Source organism: Protopterus annectens, chromosome 6.part0 (assembly GCF_019279795.1).
Source record: "Protopterus annectens isolate FY-2018-M chromosome 6.part0, PAN1.0, whole genome shotgun sequence".
Classification (NCBI taxonomy): domain Eukaryota; kingdom Metazoa; phylum Chordata; order Ceratodontiformes; family Protopteridae; genus Protopterus; species Protopterus annectens.
Genome location: NC_056737.1, coordinates 158,742,619 through 158,758,463, shown reverse-complemented (window position 1 = coordinate 158,758,463; position 15,845 = coordinate 158,742,619). Strand labels below are relative to the sequence as shown.

At 40.0% G+C, this 15,845-nt stretch overlaps 1 protein-coding gene across 1 annotated transcript in view; it reads left to right on the top strand.

Annotated features, from left to right (window-relative positions):
* LOC122803780 (echinoderm microtubule-associated protein-like 5) overlaps positions 1 to 15,845 on the top strand; it is a 3,919,718-nt gene that overhangs the window by 3,469,030 nt on the left and 434,843 nt on the right. The window contains exon 38 of the mRNA XM_044073467.1: positions 11,744 to 11,932. Within this exon, the coding sequence (XP_043929402.1) occupies positions 11,744 to 11,932 (189 nt within the window). The remainder of the gene's footprint in view (positions 1 to 11,743; positions 11,933 to 15,845) is intronic.

Genomic DNA, 15,845 nt, shown 5'->3' with positions numbered 1-15,845 from the left:
AAACAATGGGGTGCTTCTACCTCCAAGAGTGGAGAGGAAAAATCACAGCCATTCAGGAAACAGTCTCAATGACTTTCCACTTCCAGCACCAAGCACTTATCTTTTGGCAGCCCCTTTGGGGGGAAAGCTAGCACTTTTTTCACAAAATTGGCACATGATCACCCAGGACAAATGGGTTCTAAATATAGTTTCACAAGGCTACAGGTTCCACTTTCATACCCTGCCAAGGCAAAACGGTATGCCAGACCTGCCACGCAATCAGTGGGCAGAGGCACAAAAACAAGTTTCATCCCTCATGGACATGAGGGCCATTCAACAAGTACCAGAACAAGAGCAGGGTCACGGATTCTATTCAAGACTGTTCTTAGTACCCAGAAAGGACAAAGCCTGGAGACCAATACTGGACCTATCTATTCTAAACACATATCTGGATATTCCAAAATTCAAAATGTTGACTCTGCAACAGCTTCTGCCCATGTTGGGCAAGAAGGCTTGGCTTGTGACTTTAGATCTAAAAGAGGCATACCTGCATGTCCCAATCAGACAAACATGCAGAAGATACCTCAGATTCAAAGCTGGCTCAATGCACTACCAATACTCTGCACTGCCCTTTGGCTTATCTACTGCGCCCAGGGTCTTCACAAAATGCCTGGCACCAGTAATTGCATTTTGCAGACAAAGAGGAATACAAATATATCCTTACTTGGATGACTGCCTTATTCAAGCGGAGAACAAGGACGTTCTACTACAGCATCTGGCGTTTGTAAAAAGATTACTGACAAGTCTAGGGTACACAGTAAATGAGAAGAAATCAAAACTCGTACCCTCTCAAGAGATAATATTCCTGGGTGCAAGCTTAAATACAACTGTCCAGATGGCTTATCTCACGCCAGACAAACACAGACAACTGACTACTTACTTCAAAATGTTGGCAACAAAGACCCAGTTATCTGCAAGAAAAATTCTGCAGGCCTTGGGTTTCATGGTATCCTGCATTCTACTAATTCCATATGCAAGACTGCATATGAGGAAACTTCAGTGGTATCTAAAAAGTGTTTGGTTTCAACATTGCCACAGCCTGGAAACAATAATTACCCTCATTCCCTGCCTGCAACAGGAGTTTTGATGGTGGGCAAAAGCCTGTCACCACAACATGGGACAGCCGTTCACCTTACCCACAGCCAGGCAGTATTTGACAACAGATGCATCAGATTACGCCTGGGGGGCCCATATGGCAGGAAGATGTATTCAGGGCACATGGTCCGCAAGTCAAATGCATCTACATATCAATCAAAAAGAGATGCTAGCTGTTCAGAATGCCCTAACAGCCTTCAAGGATCAACTTCATCCAGGAAAACTACTAATAAAAACAGACAATACTACAGTCATGTGGTACATAAACAAGCAGGGAGGCACACATTCCTATCCCCTCTGCAGGCTAGCCATGAACTTGTGGCACACAGCATTGACTTACCAAGTACATCTGCAAGCTCAATTCCTGCCAGGAAGAAAAAATACTCTGGCAGACGAACTAAGCAGAAATCTAATGGATCCCCACGAGTGGAAATTGGATCCACAAGTCTTCAGCATGATAACAAAGACCTGGGGATGCCCGGACATAGACCTATTTGCCTCTCCTCACAACTACCAACTACAAAGATTCTGCACAAGGACTTATCACAAGCAAGCAAGGAAAGTGGATGCTCTATCTTTCAGCTGGAAAAATCTCCAGTATATGCCTTTCCTCCTCTGCCTCTCCTCCCCAAGGTACTCCTCAAGGTCAGACAAGAGAAGCCAAAAATGATACTGACTGCCCCAGACTGGCCCCGCCAGCACTGGTACCCAATCCTAAAGAGCTTGTCTCACTGCCCAGCCTGGACATTACCTCAAATTCCTCATTTGTTGACCCAACAAGACAGCCTGATACTGCACAGCCAACTCAAAACCTTAAACCTGGCGGCATGGCAGATAATATAGCCTCTCAAGTCACACCTCTTTCTAAAGCAGTAATGGATGTTATTTTGGAGGCCAGGAGGCCTAGCACCAGAAAATCTTATGCAGACAAATGGAAGAGATTCTGTGCTTGGAACCAAGCACAAGGCATTGACATGATTGTTCCAAATATTCCTCAGATTTTACAATACTTAACTGAGATGCTGAATAAAGGCCTCTCCTTTTCATCAATTAAAATTCATGCCTCTGCCATTTCAGCTCATTACAATACAGAACCACCTATTTTTTTCTCATCCATTACTCAGACAGTACCTCAGAGGGGCCAAAAACATAAGACCTCCAAGGAGAGCACCATTACCTGCATGGGACCTCAACTATGTCTTGGAAAAACTCACACTGCCTCCATTTGAGCCAGCCTCTGCAGCTGACATAAAATTCTTATCCTGGAAAACAGCTCTGCTCCTAGCAATAACCTCCACCAGAAGAGTCACAGAGTCACAGGCACTCATGGCTGTGGAACCTTTTATCATTTTCCATCCTGACAGGGTTTCAGTGAGGACAAACCCTACATTTATACCTAAGGTAGTGTCCAGTGTGGCCCTTAACCAAACAATTCATTTGCCTACTTTTTATCCAAACCCACAGAATAAGGCTGAGAAAATTCTGCATTCTTTGGACATTCACAGACAGCTATGCTTCTACTTGGACAGAACTAAAGCCTTCAGAAAGACTGATCAACTTCTAGTGGTATATGCTGCAGCATCACAAGGAAAGCCTATCTCAAAACAGACTATTTCAAAGTGGATAGGCCATTGCATTCGTTTATGCTATTCACAGCATGGCAAATCAGTGCCTAAGGGCATTAGGCCACATTCAACCAGAGCAGCAGCCACTTCAGCAGCCTTCCTCAGAGGAGTACCAACCAAAGACATCTTAGAGGCTGCATCTTGGAGTTCAGTGCATACCTTTACAAAGCACTATCACCTACCTCTCTACTCTAAATCCAGGGCAGGCTTTGCCACTGCAGTTTTGCAGGGCCTTATAGCCTCTCCTAATCTTATTTAGCTCCAGCCTCCCAACCTTAGCTTTGGGATTCAACCCAATTGTAATGACTGCAACAGTGAAACACGATGAACATATACCATAAATGTAGATGTTAGAGTGTATTCACTGTTGCAGTCCAGGTTACCCTCCCACCATCCCCCTTCCTTCTTTGCTGGGACCTAACTGTACTTTTCTACTCTATACAACCTATGTGGTGTATTTGCTTGTAGATGAAGGAAAAGTTGTTTTTTGTGCATGCATGCTTATTGGCATAATTTAGCCTATCATTTTAGGGGCACCTGACATCTGGGGCAAGAAAAACTGAAGAAAATGGCGTTGGCTGCATCTTATATACCCCTGGCGCACTGACATCAGGGAAGAGGCGACAGCAACCGACGCCGGACCTAGACTTTGGAATTCAGGCCGACTGCGGGTAGCCTGCCAGCAGGATAACCCAATTGTAATGACTGCAACAGTGAATACACTTGAACATCTACATTTATGGTAGGTACACAACTGTACTTTGTTTTACCTCCCTACAGCTCCCTAAACTTCTGGTATTTCTCTCTCTTAATACAGCACTTAATGTACTATAGCTTCTCCACATCTTTGATTATCTTTTAACTGGGTTTACTATCCCCTACTTACTTTAACAGCTATAACTCTGTGCTCCTCCCCTTAAGCTAATCCTTCCTACCCAATATCAGACCTTACGCTGCTTATCTCGCGGCTTCTACCCCACACCTGTTTTATGGTTTACTCCCCTCCCCCTCTGCCCCAACGTCCTCTCTCAACTTATAAATATACCCCATAATTAGGGGACGCCATCTTTCTTCTCCTGCCCTGTACCTGACTGCTGTGCACCCTGCTCGGACGCTTGACCTACAGTAAGTGAAATACTTGTTTTTTAAGTGGTATGTGAATGTCTGCTTATTTTTAAAAGAATACCTGCAATTTATCTTTTAACTGATTGCTGTGTTAATGATTTACTGAGGCCAACGCGGTCGCTGCTAACGCTCACACCTATAAAGTGTTATACTCGTGGGACCGTATCTGAAAGCGCTGTGAATGTTTATTTTGTTAGGATTATCTACTTTCATACTTTTGTAACTGTTTGCTGTGTTAAATACTTGATTACGATCTACGCTCTCGCTGCAAACGCTTACACCTACATAGCGTTGTACATGCGGGAACGTAACTAGAGGTTTTACTGCTGCAGACGCAACTTTACTGTGTTTATTGCCCTGGTACTTTTTAAACACTCTTCAGACACCAATAGGGAGTTTAGTGGAATAGTGTTCTGTTAATCAATGAAACATAGCTTGATATTCATGCTCGCTTAAACATAGTTAGCTCATTAACACAAATAGGGTGTTTATCTGAATAGCGTTCTGTTAACCTATGAAATGTAGCCTGTATATTCATGCTCGCTTAAACACAGTTAGTGGTGTGCACGTGGAACTGCTATAAGTGGCTCTACTGTCCTGTACTGTTAATACATATTTCTTATACTAAGTCTATTCTGCCACCTATTTTTACTCTAATTCTAACTGTAATGTCAATTTTACTCAGCCTGGATTAGCCTTCTTAATGCACCACAGATACACACAGAGAATTTTTGTATATACTCCTAATAACCCCTTTTAAAATACCTTGGATGTCCCGCTCTCGCTTAAACATAGTAAGCGTTGAGTACGTGGGGGCTGCTGTAAGCTGCTCTACTGCCTTGTACTGTTAACTCATTATTTGGGTGCAGAAGTTACTTTTGCTACTATTTAATTTTCCCTGTAAAGTCATTGTACGATACCTTGGCACAGCCTACATAACGCTCTACAAACACACACAGGGACTTTTGTACAGAATACTAATAATCACTTTAATATAGCTTGAATATTCCATACATGCTTAAACATAGTAAGCGTTGTGCACGTGGGGCTGCTGTAAGCGCCTCCACTCCCTTGTACTGTTAATTCATTCTTATTGGGCAGAGTTAATTTTGCTAATACTTAATTCATTTTTATTGGGGCAGAGTTGATCAGAGGCCTGGACCTGAAATGTTTTTGTCGATGTACTATTGATTTAAAAGCTAATGTCAGTGAATTAATTTTTAAAGTAAAAAGCATATGCAGCTCTTTCTTTCCTAGCTATCTGTTTGCATTTTGTAGAGTTTTTAGAGTCATAGTTGTACCTGATTTATATTGTAATCTTAGGTGTTTATATACAAATAGAGTATTTTGGTGTTTTATTGAGATAATTACATGTAACTGTGTCTGTGATAACTCTTTACTTGCTCTCTAATTCCAGTATTGTCTGCCTCACTACCTTTTTCTCTCTTCCTACATTTACCAGCCTGTGATCCAGTACATCCCTGGACTATAACACCAGAATTCACCCTGCTAGACGCCTCTGAAAATAGCCTAATCTAGGAATTTACCTACCAGCTCCCTGAGAGACCATCCTTTGTTAAAAGACAGTGAAAGTATGTGCTGAAACAGCTACTAGAACATTGTACTAATATTACTGTTTAAAAACTCTCCTAGGTTAGGCAAGCTTCCCACTCAGGTTAGTCAGCAGCCAACAACCACCCCCCCCCATTTATCATTTATCTCTTTAACTAACCTTATATCCAGCTTGCTCACTCTCTTCTAATAACTACCCTATCTCCCCCTCTCCCGTAGCCTGCTACCCCCTGTAGGCGAACAATTCTCTGCAATACAGTACTGGCCACTAGGTGGCGCCTTACCTAAGCTTTCTGTATATCTATTCCCACAACTATTCTTTACCAGACCTCCCTAACCCTGTTTTTCAGCTTCTAATTTTCACGGACTTACTCGTCACCTTCTCACCCTTGTCCTAAGGTATCTTTATTCACATTCTACTCCTCTGACATCCTAACTTTATTCTTACTAGCCTCATAACTTACCTTTACATTCTCTCACTTTCAGACTTACCTGCAGAATTCTCCCACTTCACAGATTGTCATCCTTGATAGTCCACTCTCTTGTCTCTACCCGCTCCGTTCGCCCTTCGGGCTCACTCCGCTTCCCTACCCTGCCCCCAATTCTCACCCGCCCCCAGTGGTCCTAGATTTATTCCTCTAAAGACACACCCCCATTACACCAACTCCAATCACACAAATTTCATCATTACCACACCCAGCCCCAATTCTCACAACACACCAACTGATACCTTACCATTCATCCCCCCTTGTTGATGCACACCACCTACTGACACTCATCCTAACCTGCCTATAAAACCTACCTCAACTTTAATTCCCACCTCACTATCCAATATTATGTCTAAATCAATCATGCCATTCCAATTACAACTATTAATATTGGTCTCACTCTTACCTGCTCTAACCACTACCTATCTCTTAACCTCCTATGAAAAACCTCTTTACTCTACCCTTCTCTACCCTTCCAAACACACTTCAACACCAACACTAGCCTTCTCTACCCTTCCAAACACACTTCAACACCAACACTAGCTATCTCTCCAAACATTCTAAATTTCATTTGCAAACCCAGCTACCTACTAGCTAAATATCACAGACTAGTACACATTAAATATAGCAACCTAAAAAATAAAATCATTTGATACTACTGTAAGCCTCTCCAACCTAAACACTTTACAATCCTCCACTCCTTAATAGACTGGGACATTCATCCTAACCCTGGCCCAAACTCTACTCTTACCACTGCAAACTGTAACCAATATAAAACTAGTACCCTACCTCCTACCAAACTGTCCAATTCACTCTCTATTGCTCATCTTAATATACGCAGTATTTGCAATAAAATTGCTCAAGTTCATGCCCTCCTAGATGTCCACCTATTTGACAGCCTATGTTTATCAGAAACATGGCTAAAACCTACTATAAAAGACAATGAAATCACCCCTCCAGGTTACAACATAATTTGACTAGACCGCACAACCAAAAAAGGTGGAGGGGTAGCAATTCTCTACAAAGCAGAACTACAAGTTAGCACTGTAAATCTTAACCAACCTTTAGATAATAATGCAGAAATAATTATCTCTAAATTCCAGCTTAACACACAAAGCCATATATATCACCTGCGCATATCTTCCCCCAGGAAATAACATTAGCTTACTCGAATATATCCTCAATTGGCTTTCTTCTAATCTCCCACAAGAAACCATAGTCCTAGGGGACTTTAATATAGACTGGAATTCATGTAACAGTACAAACCCCACCACCCATATTAACCTTTATGGTTTCTCACAAACTATAAACTCCCCTACCAGAACTAATAGACTTAACAATAAAGATAGTACCTTGGATTGGATACTCACTAATAGTCCTCATCCAACTTACACAACAGGAACTCTTCCAGACGACCTAAGTGACCATTCACTAATATACGTTATCAGACATAAAACCAACCTAACTTTCCCTAACACTTTCAGAACAGTACGCACCAAAAAGCATTTTAACCTCGAGCTGTTCCAAACAGAACTTAAACAATGTAATTGGATACCATTAAAATCTCTCCCTGTAAATAAAGGAGTTGAATACTTTAATTCCACATTCTTAAAAATCCTGGACCATCACGCCCCAACACGCTCTACTAGAAATAAAGCTAAACCAGCCCCTTGGCTCCCTAATAATACTAGGCAACTAATCTTTCACAGAAACAAATCCTGGGCAAATTGGCTTACTACTAAGAATCCTAGAGATCACCAAACCTTTAGACAACACAGAAGTAATACAAAAAAAGCCATCTTACTAGACAAAAAAAAACTATTACCTCCAATTACAACAATCCTCCCTCAAGGAACCACAAAAATTTTGGACTAGCGTTAAACTTCTATACCACGGCCAAACTATCACCCCCAACCCACTAGGCTGTAACCCTGAGAATCCAACACAAACAGCCAATGCCTTTAATTCTTTCTTCACTGACACTATCCAAACTCTTGCTAGCCATCTATCTCCCGACACCTCTAATCTGCCTACTCCCACTACCAACCCACCCCCATTATTTCATTTACAACCAGTGTCCACATCCTATATCTGCTCCCTTCTGCAAAAACTAAAACCAACCACCCCTTCAGCTGACAAACTCCCAGCAGAATTCCTGCAAAAAGGAGCTAAAGCTATTGCATATCCCATCTCCATTCTGATAAATAGAACCATAAATGAAGGCACTATCCCATCTATCTGGAAAATTTCTCATATCATCTCACTACATAAAGGTGGGAACTCCAATGACTTTTCTAACTTTCGTCCCATAGCTCTACTATCCCCACTTGCAAAAATAATGGAAAAGTGCATTCACAATCAACTTCTTAACCACCTTCTCCAGCCAGCTGTCAACATGGATTCAGACCTTTCCACAGTACCACCACTGCCCTGCTATCCTTCACAAACTGTATCAACAAAAACCGCAACAATAATATTCTTTCTTCTGCAGTCTTTGTTGATTTATCTAAAGCTTTTGACATGGTTAATCACCAACTCCTTCTATACATACTGAAATCCCTTTCACTTGACCCTCTATCTATGAATTGGTTCACATCTTACCTTGAAAACCGACAACAGGCTGTACTCTGGCAAAATAAAGTAATCACCTTCCTACCTCCCTAGGTGTTCCACAGGGCTCCATATTAGGTCCACTCCTGTTTTCCATTTATATCAATGACCTTCATTTAGCCACTCCACTCTCCGCCTGCATTCAATATGCAGATGACTCTACTATAATCTGTTCAGCCACTTCCCAAGCCGAACTTCAGTCACTTACCAAAAAAGCTTTTAATACTGTAGAACAATGGTTCTCTAACCGCTGCCTCCTCCTAAACCCCCAAAAAACTAAACCGATACTCTTCACACCAACCCAAAAGTCCACTCCTTTACATTTCACTCTCACATCCAGTAATGGTACTCTTATTTCTCCTGACCCAACCACCAAACTCTTAGGAATTACAATTGACAACAACCTTAACTTTGATACTCACATTAATACCACAATAAAATTAGTTAACAGAAATCTAGGATCCCTCTACAGAATCAAACCCTTTCTTACACCAGTAGCAAGTACCGCTATAGCCAGAACTCACTTAATCTCAACCCTACTCTATGCTTCTCCTATATACACCAACCTCTCTAAAAATAACCTCAACAAACTAGCTACATCCTATAACAATATTGCTAGATTTGCTACAGGCTCTTCTTTCAGAACTCATCACTGTCTGAATCTAAAACAACTAGGCTGGCTAGACTTTCTTAACCAGCTTCAATTTCATCAACTTACAATAGCCCATAAGACCCTGTATCAACCCAGCAACACTCCAATACTCTGTAGCCTCATTACACCTTATGATATTCTCAATAATCTACGCTCCTCAAACAAAATGCTGATTAATACTACCAAATAAAAAAACTCAGCAGGTGACTCCTTGTTCTCTAACGCTGTCGGAAAATTATGGAATCAACTACCGCCAGACCTCATATCTCAGACCTCTCTCTCATTTTTTAAAAGGAATCTAAAACTATTTCTCAATAAACGCTAGTTATGTTCCTGCACCAACCCTGACTAACTTTTTTCCTTTACTCTAATTTTCATCCTACATCCTTTACAATCCTCCCTCTCTATGTTTCAATATACTATGTTTTGCATACAAATCCATGTTTACATGTATAGTGTACCTTCTTCAGTATATTACCCTTTACAGATTTTTGATTGTGTTATTTACATTGAGTATTATAAGTATGTTCATCTAAAAAAAATGTTTTTTATAATGTTCTTATGTAACAATTGCTGTTTTTACATTGTTTCTGTCATAACCTCTATTAATTTTGTATGTTTTCCTGGAGCTTTTCTCCCCGGGACTCTATTGAAAATGGACATGTATCCAGTTAGACTAGCCCAGTCAACAAATGTAAAATAAATAAATAAAAATAAATAAAACAAATAAAAATAAATAAATAATTAGCAGACCGGAGTTCCGCTGTGGTGACCCCTAACCGGGAAAAGCCGAAAGACACAACAACAACATTGACTCAGTAATTTTAATAAGTTAACAAACCTATAAAGGAAAGGCAAAAATGCATCAGTGGTTTGCTTTAGCAGTAGCATAAACACAGCAAGATACTACAGGTATGCTAGGAAGGGGAGAAGGGTGAGTCTGGCAACAGACTTTGCACAAACCTTACTGCTGAAAACCTTACTGCTGAGTAGTCATAAGCATTCCTTTCCTACTGGCAAGTTCTGTTTTTGCATAGTAAAGCCAATTTCCTGTATCAAGGCTTTCGTGGATCCCTGCTGAAACAGTAGTATAGTAGTAAAGACGAGGGTTGTTGTGTCTTTCGGCTTTTCCCGGATAGGGGTCGCCACAGCGGTACACCGGTCCGCTAATGATTGGCAGTAGATTTTTACGTGCCGAGTTGCCAGCTCTGACGCACAATCTTCAACGCAGTTACGCCCATTCACGCATGTCTCCACACAGAAGACGCTCTAGCTGAGAATCGAACAGGACAACGTCATACTGTGAGGCGACAACGCTACCGCAGCATCACCACTGCAGTAGTAAAGACGAGGGTAAAAAGTGGAAATATTTACAGTTATGCATAAGTGAATACATTTACAGACAATGAGTTAAACTTTGACTATAGCTTGTGCTTTGATGGGGAAAATATTTTGGAATAATATACACTTGTTCATTAACGGTATCTTAAGTAAGGCTTCACAAGTCCTAAATCACCTGTGCAAGCCTTTATTGAGACCAATCATAAAACATAATAACAACCTTCTGATATTACTTTACTTGCAGACACTTTTGTTGCCTTTGGACTGTTTTTAGCCAAAGAATAAATGAAACAAAATAACCTGATTTTTGTATTTGTCTCCTGGTTTTTTTTTTTTTTTGCAGGCATTTAATTTCATCATCAGCATACACATCATCGTCTGTAAAAGGCTTGTTATTTCCATGTATTGTTGTCAGAAAGTCTGTTGTTATGCACAGGTAGCTAGCATTGGTTGAGGCATGTCAGTAAGTGTGGGGGGGTAGGATGTTCACATTAGTGATATTAAGTGTAGATACAACATTGAAACGTATCGGTGCAATACAAATGAGCACTTTGTTTATATACTGTGATCATATGTGTCACATTTCTCACACCACAGGTAGAAACGGTTAATTGTAGCTGTATTTCTGAGTCTGAAAAAAACAGCTAACTCAATTATATTTTCAAATGTAACTTTCAAAAGTACTTTAAAAAATTATTTGCAAAAGATAGCCACTAGTAAAAATCAAATGATACAACTGAAAAAAGACAAGTCTGATGATGATAAAAAAGTAGGAAAGGTGCAGTGCTCTCATTGTAAGCCCTGGACTGATAGGATTGCAGTCCATGTTCTTCTCATCATAGGGCACTTTGTGGAGGCAGAAACCTTTACTGTAATGAAAAATTATGCAGTATATCTCATTTCCTTCAGGGATATAAAATAAAAAATAATAACCATTTGGGGATATAGTGTCATCAGTAATGAGGAAAAGTTCAAGATGTGGGGAAAAATGTTTTACTATTTGATATGGTTCTTTTAATGACTTAAAAAAAACTTAATTATATGTAGAGCCCTAAGCTTATGAATGAATTGTTCTGAATGAACTATGAACTGGAGGCTTAGTAACTAATTGATTCAAGTCAGCTGTTTAGAAGATAAGCACATTAATTGAAATTAGCATCTTACATTATGTGTACTAATCCATGCAACTATTTTAGGGTAAGATTCTTGTTGGAACAAGGAATGCTGAGATTATAGAAGTGGGGGAGAAGAATGCAGTGTGCAACATCCTGATGAATGGTCATACAGACGGCCCCATTTGGGGACTGGCGACTCATCCCTCAAGGGATATCTTCTTATCTGCTGCTGAAGATGGGACAGTGAGGCTATGGGACATCCCGGAAAAGGTAGGTAATGTAATGGTGCATATATGTGTCGTCAGCCAGAGAAAATACTGTGTTGTTAAAGGTGCTTGCATCACTAGATTCACTTAGAGAAATGACAACTACTAAGAAAAAATCCTCCAACCCTCATGGCAGCATAGAATATATTTGATCTTGATACTGTTGTTACTATTGTCTATGAAATGACAAATTTACAATAGGAATGTCTTAGATTATATAAATCTCAAACTTATAACAGCATTCTGCTCATATGTTGGTAAACAACTTGTGTATACACAGGATTGTATAAAAAAATTTTGACCATTTATTTTAGATTTGTTTTAGGGTGTTCTGTTGTTAAATAGTTAAGGAGTCAGGTTTTTCTGATATTTTTGCAGTAATGTATGCAACAGATGTTCAGTTCACTAAGTAACCTTATTAAAGTCTCATGCAGTGATACTCCACTAAATGTTTTGTCATGTAGTGCAGAAGTGCCCTTCCTTTTCAATTCAGGGGCCACTTACTATACTTGTCAAGGTCTGGGGGGGTGCCACTTTACCATATTGAAGATGCATCTTCACCCACCACAGTCAAAGTTGCACCTGAATCGAGGAACAAAAAACAAGACTGTCTTTAAGTTGCTGTTGTTGTGAAACTGAATGGGTTTAAACTGCATGACATTAGGAGCAGTGCAGGGATCAATTGTAAATGAATTTCCAAAGATCTTCATCTGATTATGGTGTTTATAGAAGCAGATTGTAGCTGCCCCAGGCACAAGGTGTCTTGAGGACAAGATCAGATCCTTTTTTCCAATTCTTTTCTCCTCACATAAATGTGAGTGCATGCAGTATGTCATGGGGGTTTCAGGACCTGACACTCATCGAGGGAGAAGACAGGAGTGCCAGATCAGAGAATGGACTTTTGTCTTGCCAAATGAACAAGCTGTGGCTGTATTCTGAAGTCCTCAGCCTAGGTTTACATTCTTCAATGAACTTGGCTGGTTGGGCACAGTATTTTATATAGTTCACTGAAGTGGTAGGTCTTGTGCTTGGAACTGAGAAATGAAACACTTTCTTCTTGAATATGTGCATCTGCAGCAGATCTACCTTTTGAATTAATGTAATTACATGTTCATACAGTTTGTTAACTAATTAATCCCTCCATTGTAGTTTCATATTTAAGTCTGCTATGAACTTGGTGATATTTACAAAAAGGCAGGTAATTTAACTACAGATTATCTTCCAAGAACATGGCATCTTTTCCTTTGCTGATCATGTAAGATTTTATTTCCTCATACAATGACTACAATCTGCCTAGTGTTGTTGCCCTGGTCAACCACAAGACTTGACAGGAGTAAATCACATCATCATCGTGCTGTGCATCTACTTCAAAAAAAGCCTTTAAAATGTCTGTGATTTTGACACTGACTTCATCATTAAATTTACAAGTACACTTTGCATCCCAACAGAGTTCACTGAGCTTTATTTTCTCCAGTATCTGTTTCACTTGATTAGAAATGGCATTTCCTCTTATAGTGGCCTTCATTGCACAAACACCCAGCAGTTCTTCCACCTCATCAAAAGACTCAAGTCCTTTAACAAATGTAGCCAGGTGAGGAATGTCTCCAGTACTTTCATCAAGTGTCAGGCAGAAGACCTGACAGTGTTGTAATCTTCTGCAAAGATTATCTTTGATGTTTGAGGAAAGGTCCTCCACTCATCTTGCAGTGGTCTGATGTAAAGAACTGATTTCCCACTAACTTTTTCTCTGAACTGGCCACATCTGTAAATATTCTTAGGCAGTCTTTGACAAGCTCTCCATCAGTGAATGGCTTCCCTCTATTTGCTGTTAGTTCTCCTGTCAAATAGCTAACTTTCCTTAACACTTCATACCATGGCTTTTGACTTTGAAAAATGACTGTTGGCTGTTAAAACCTTGTTTCAAGGCTTTTACTCTGTCAGTCCTTGGTTGTCAGTTATGGTGTCAGATTTAGCTGTATGAACATTAAGACTAAAACCTGTCTTTCATTAGTTTATTGACAAATTAAACCCAGAATAACACTGTGCTGTTCAATGATGTAGTAGTCCTCAGCCCATGAACATTTGAAAACACATCCTTCACTGTCAGTCTTTCTTTTCTTCAAAGCAAAGATTGTGATAAGTATCCTTGGGAAAAGGGACCAAGAAAGATATAAGGCAAGTTGATCAACTTCCTTTCATCCGTAGATGGCTCTGTGAAAGCATTCTGGAATAACATTTTGAAAATCTTCTCATAATTTTCAGGAATTAATCTCACAAAGGCCCCTTATAGTAGCAACATCAACCTTGATGTAAGTCTCTCTTAAAAGACTCGTTGTACTGACATGCACAGTGCAACCTCACTGTTGCTGAAACCCCCCCAACATGCCATATTAATGATCAGTATTGTCCTGTCTAAGGCACAGTTGCTGAATACACTGGTGCTACTTGCTTGTGATGAGCATAAGATAATCCCACAGTACTGTATTTCAGTTGCTGATCACCATCACATACACTACAGACCAAATCCTGTATTCTCTAATTAGTAATTAACATTTACCAATTCATCCAGAACAGTCTAACTCAAATCCAAAGCACCAATGAGGGTGCTGTAATGCATAAATGGCCATGCAGTCTTCTCTAGTGTAGCAGGGTTGAAGCAAGACTAGAACTCCAAAATTACAGTACAGTTTCTAACATGAAGCACCACATGACCCTTGCAGGTGGAAAAAAACTCAAAATACAGGCTGAAAAACTGAACCATACAAACCACCTCAAAATTACTGCAGACCAAAAACCTGAAAATATGAGTTTAAGTGAACCAAACCACCACAATTCAATTACCATTTATTTTAACCCTGAAATACCTGAATATCAATGCAGGCAGAAAAATAAGAGGATCGCAGCAGGAAGAACTGAACCGTTCTACCATTTAATAATTACAGTACTGATTCAGTGCGGGCAGAAGAAATGAATGGCATCACAGTTGCAGAGAAAAACAATTTTTACTTTCAAATGCCCCCCCCCCAAAAAACTCAGCACAACAAATATAACAGCTGTTCCGGCACCCCCCCCTCAACTGATCACTGCAGGAAGAAAAGCAACTTCAGTGCAGGCAGAAAAACTGAACTACATTGCAGTTGCAGAGAAAGACAGTTTTCACTCTCAAACAGTCTCCATGTCCACCATTTCATTATGCACAGTATGCAAACACATACTGCAGAAATGTTTGTTAAGTGCAGGCAGAAAACCTCAACAGCATCACAATTGCATCAAAAAATTTGTCTCAGATAACCTGCCTTCCACTAGTTAGTTATACATAAAAAATGTTACAAAGCAATACTAGCACATGCCCAAGGAATACATGCTAAGTGCAGGCAGAAAACCTGAACAGTGCCACAAATGTACTATAGAAACAGTTTGCATTAAACAACCCCTCTTCCACCTCGAATTGCTTAAGCACAACAACTATAATATGGCAATACTAATACATATGCCAGAAATGTAGACTTACTAATACATGCATACTAAAGAATGAATTATATGAAGATACACCCCACCCCTCCACAAGAACACATAATAAAGCAGATTATTTTTGAATAATTACTGTTACTCTCATAAACACAGAGAAAGTGTAAATAATTTTCTCTCAAATATGCAACCTAGGCTGAGTAGACACACACCAGTAAATTATGCACAGATCCCCCCCCCCCCAATAATGTGGGCTACTTTTTCAATAATTACTTTTACTCAACACATACTTCTCTCTCTCTTCAAAACATTGACACAGGCCTAGATGTCATGGCAGCTGCAGCTTCAAATTGCATTTTCTGAAGAATGTTGATACAAGTGTTTGTTATTACTTATTCACTGTCTCAACAATTTCCAAGAAAACCACACATTTCATGCTGAGTAAACCA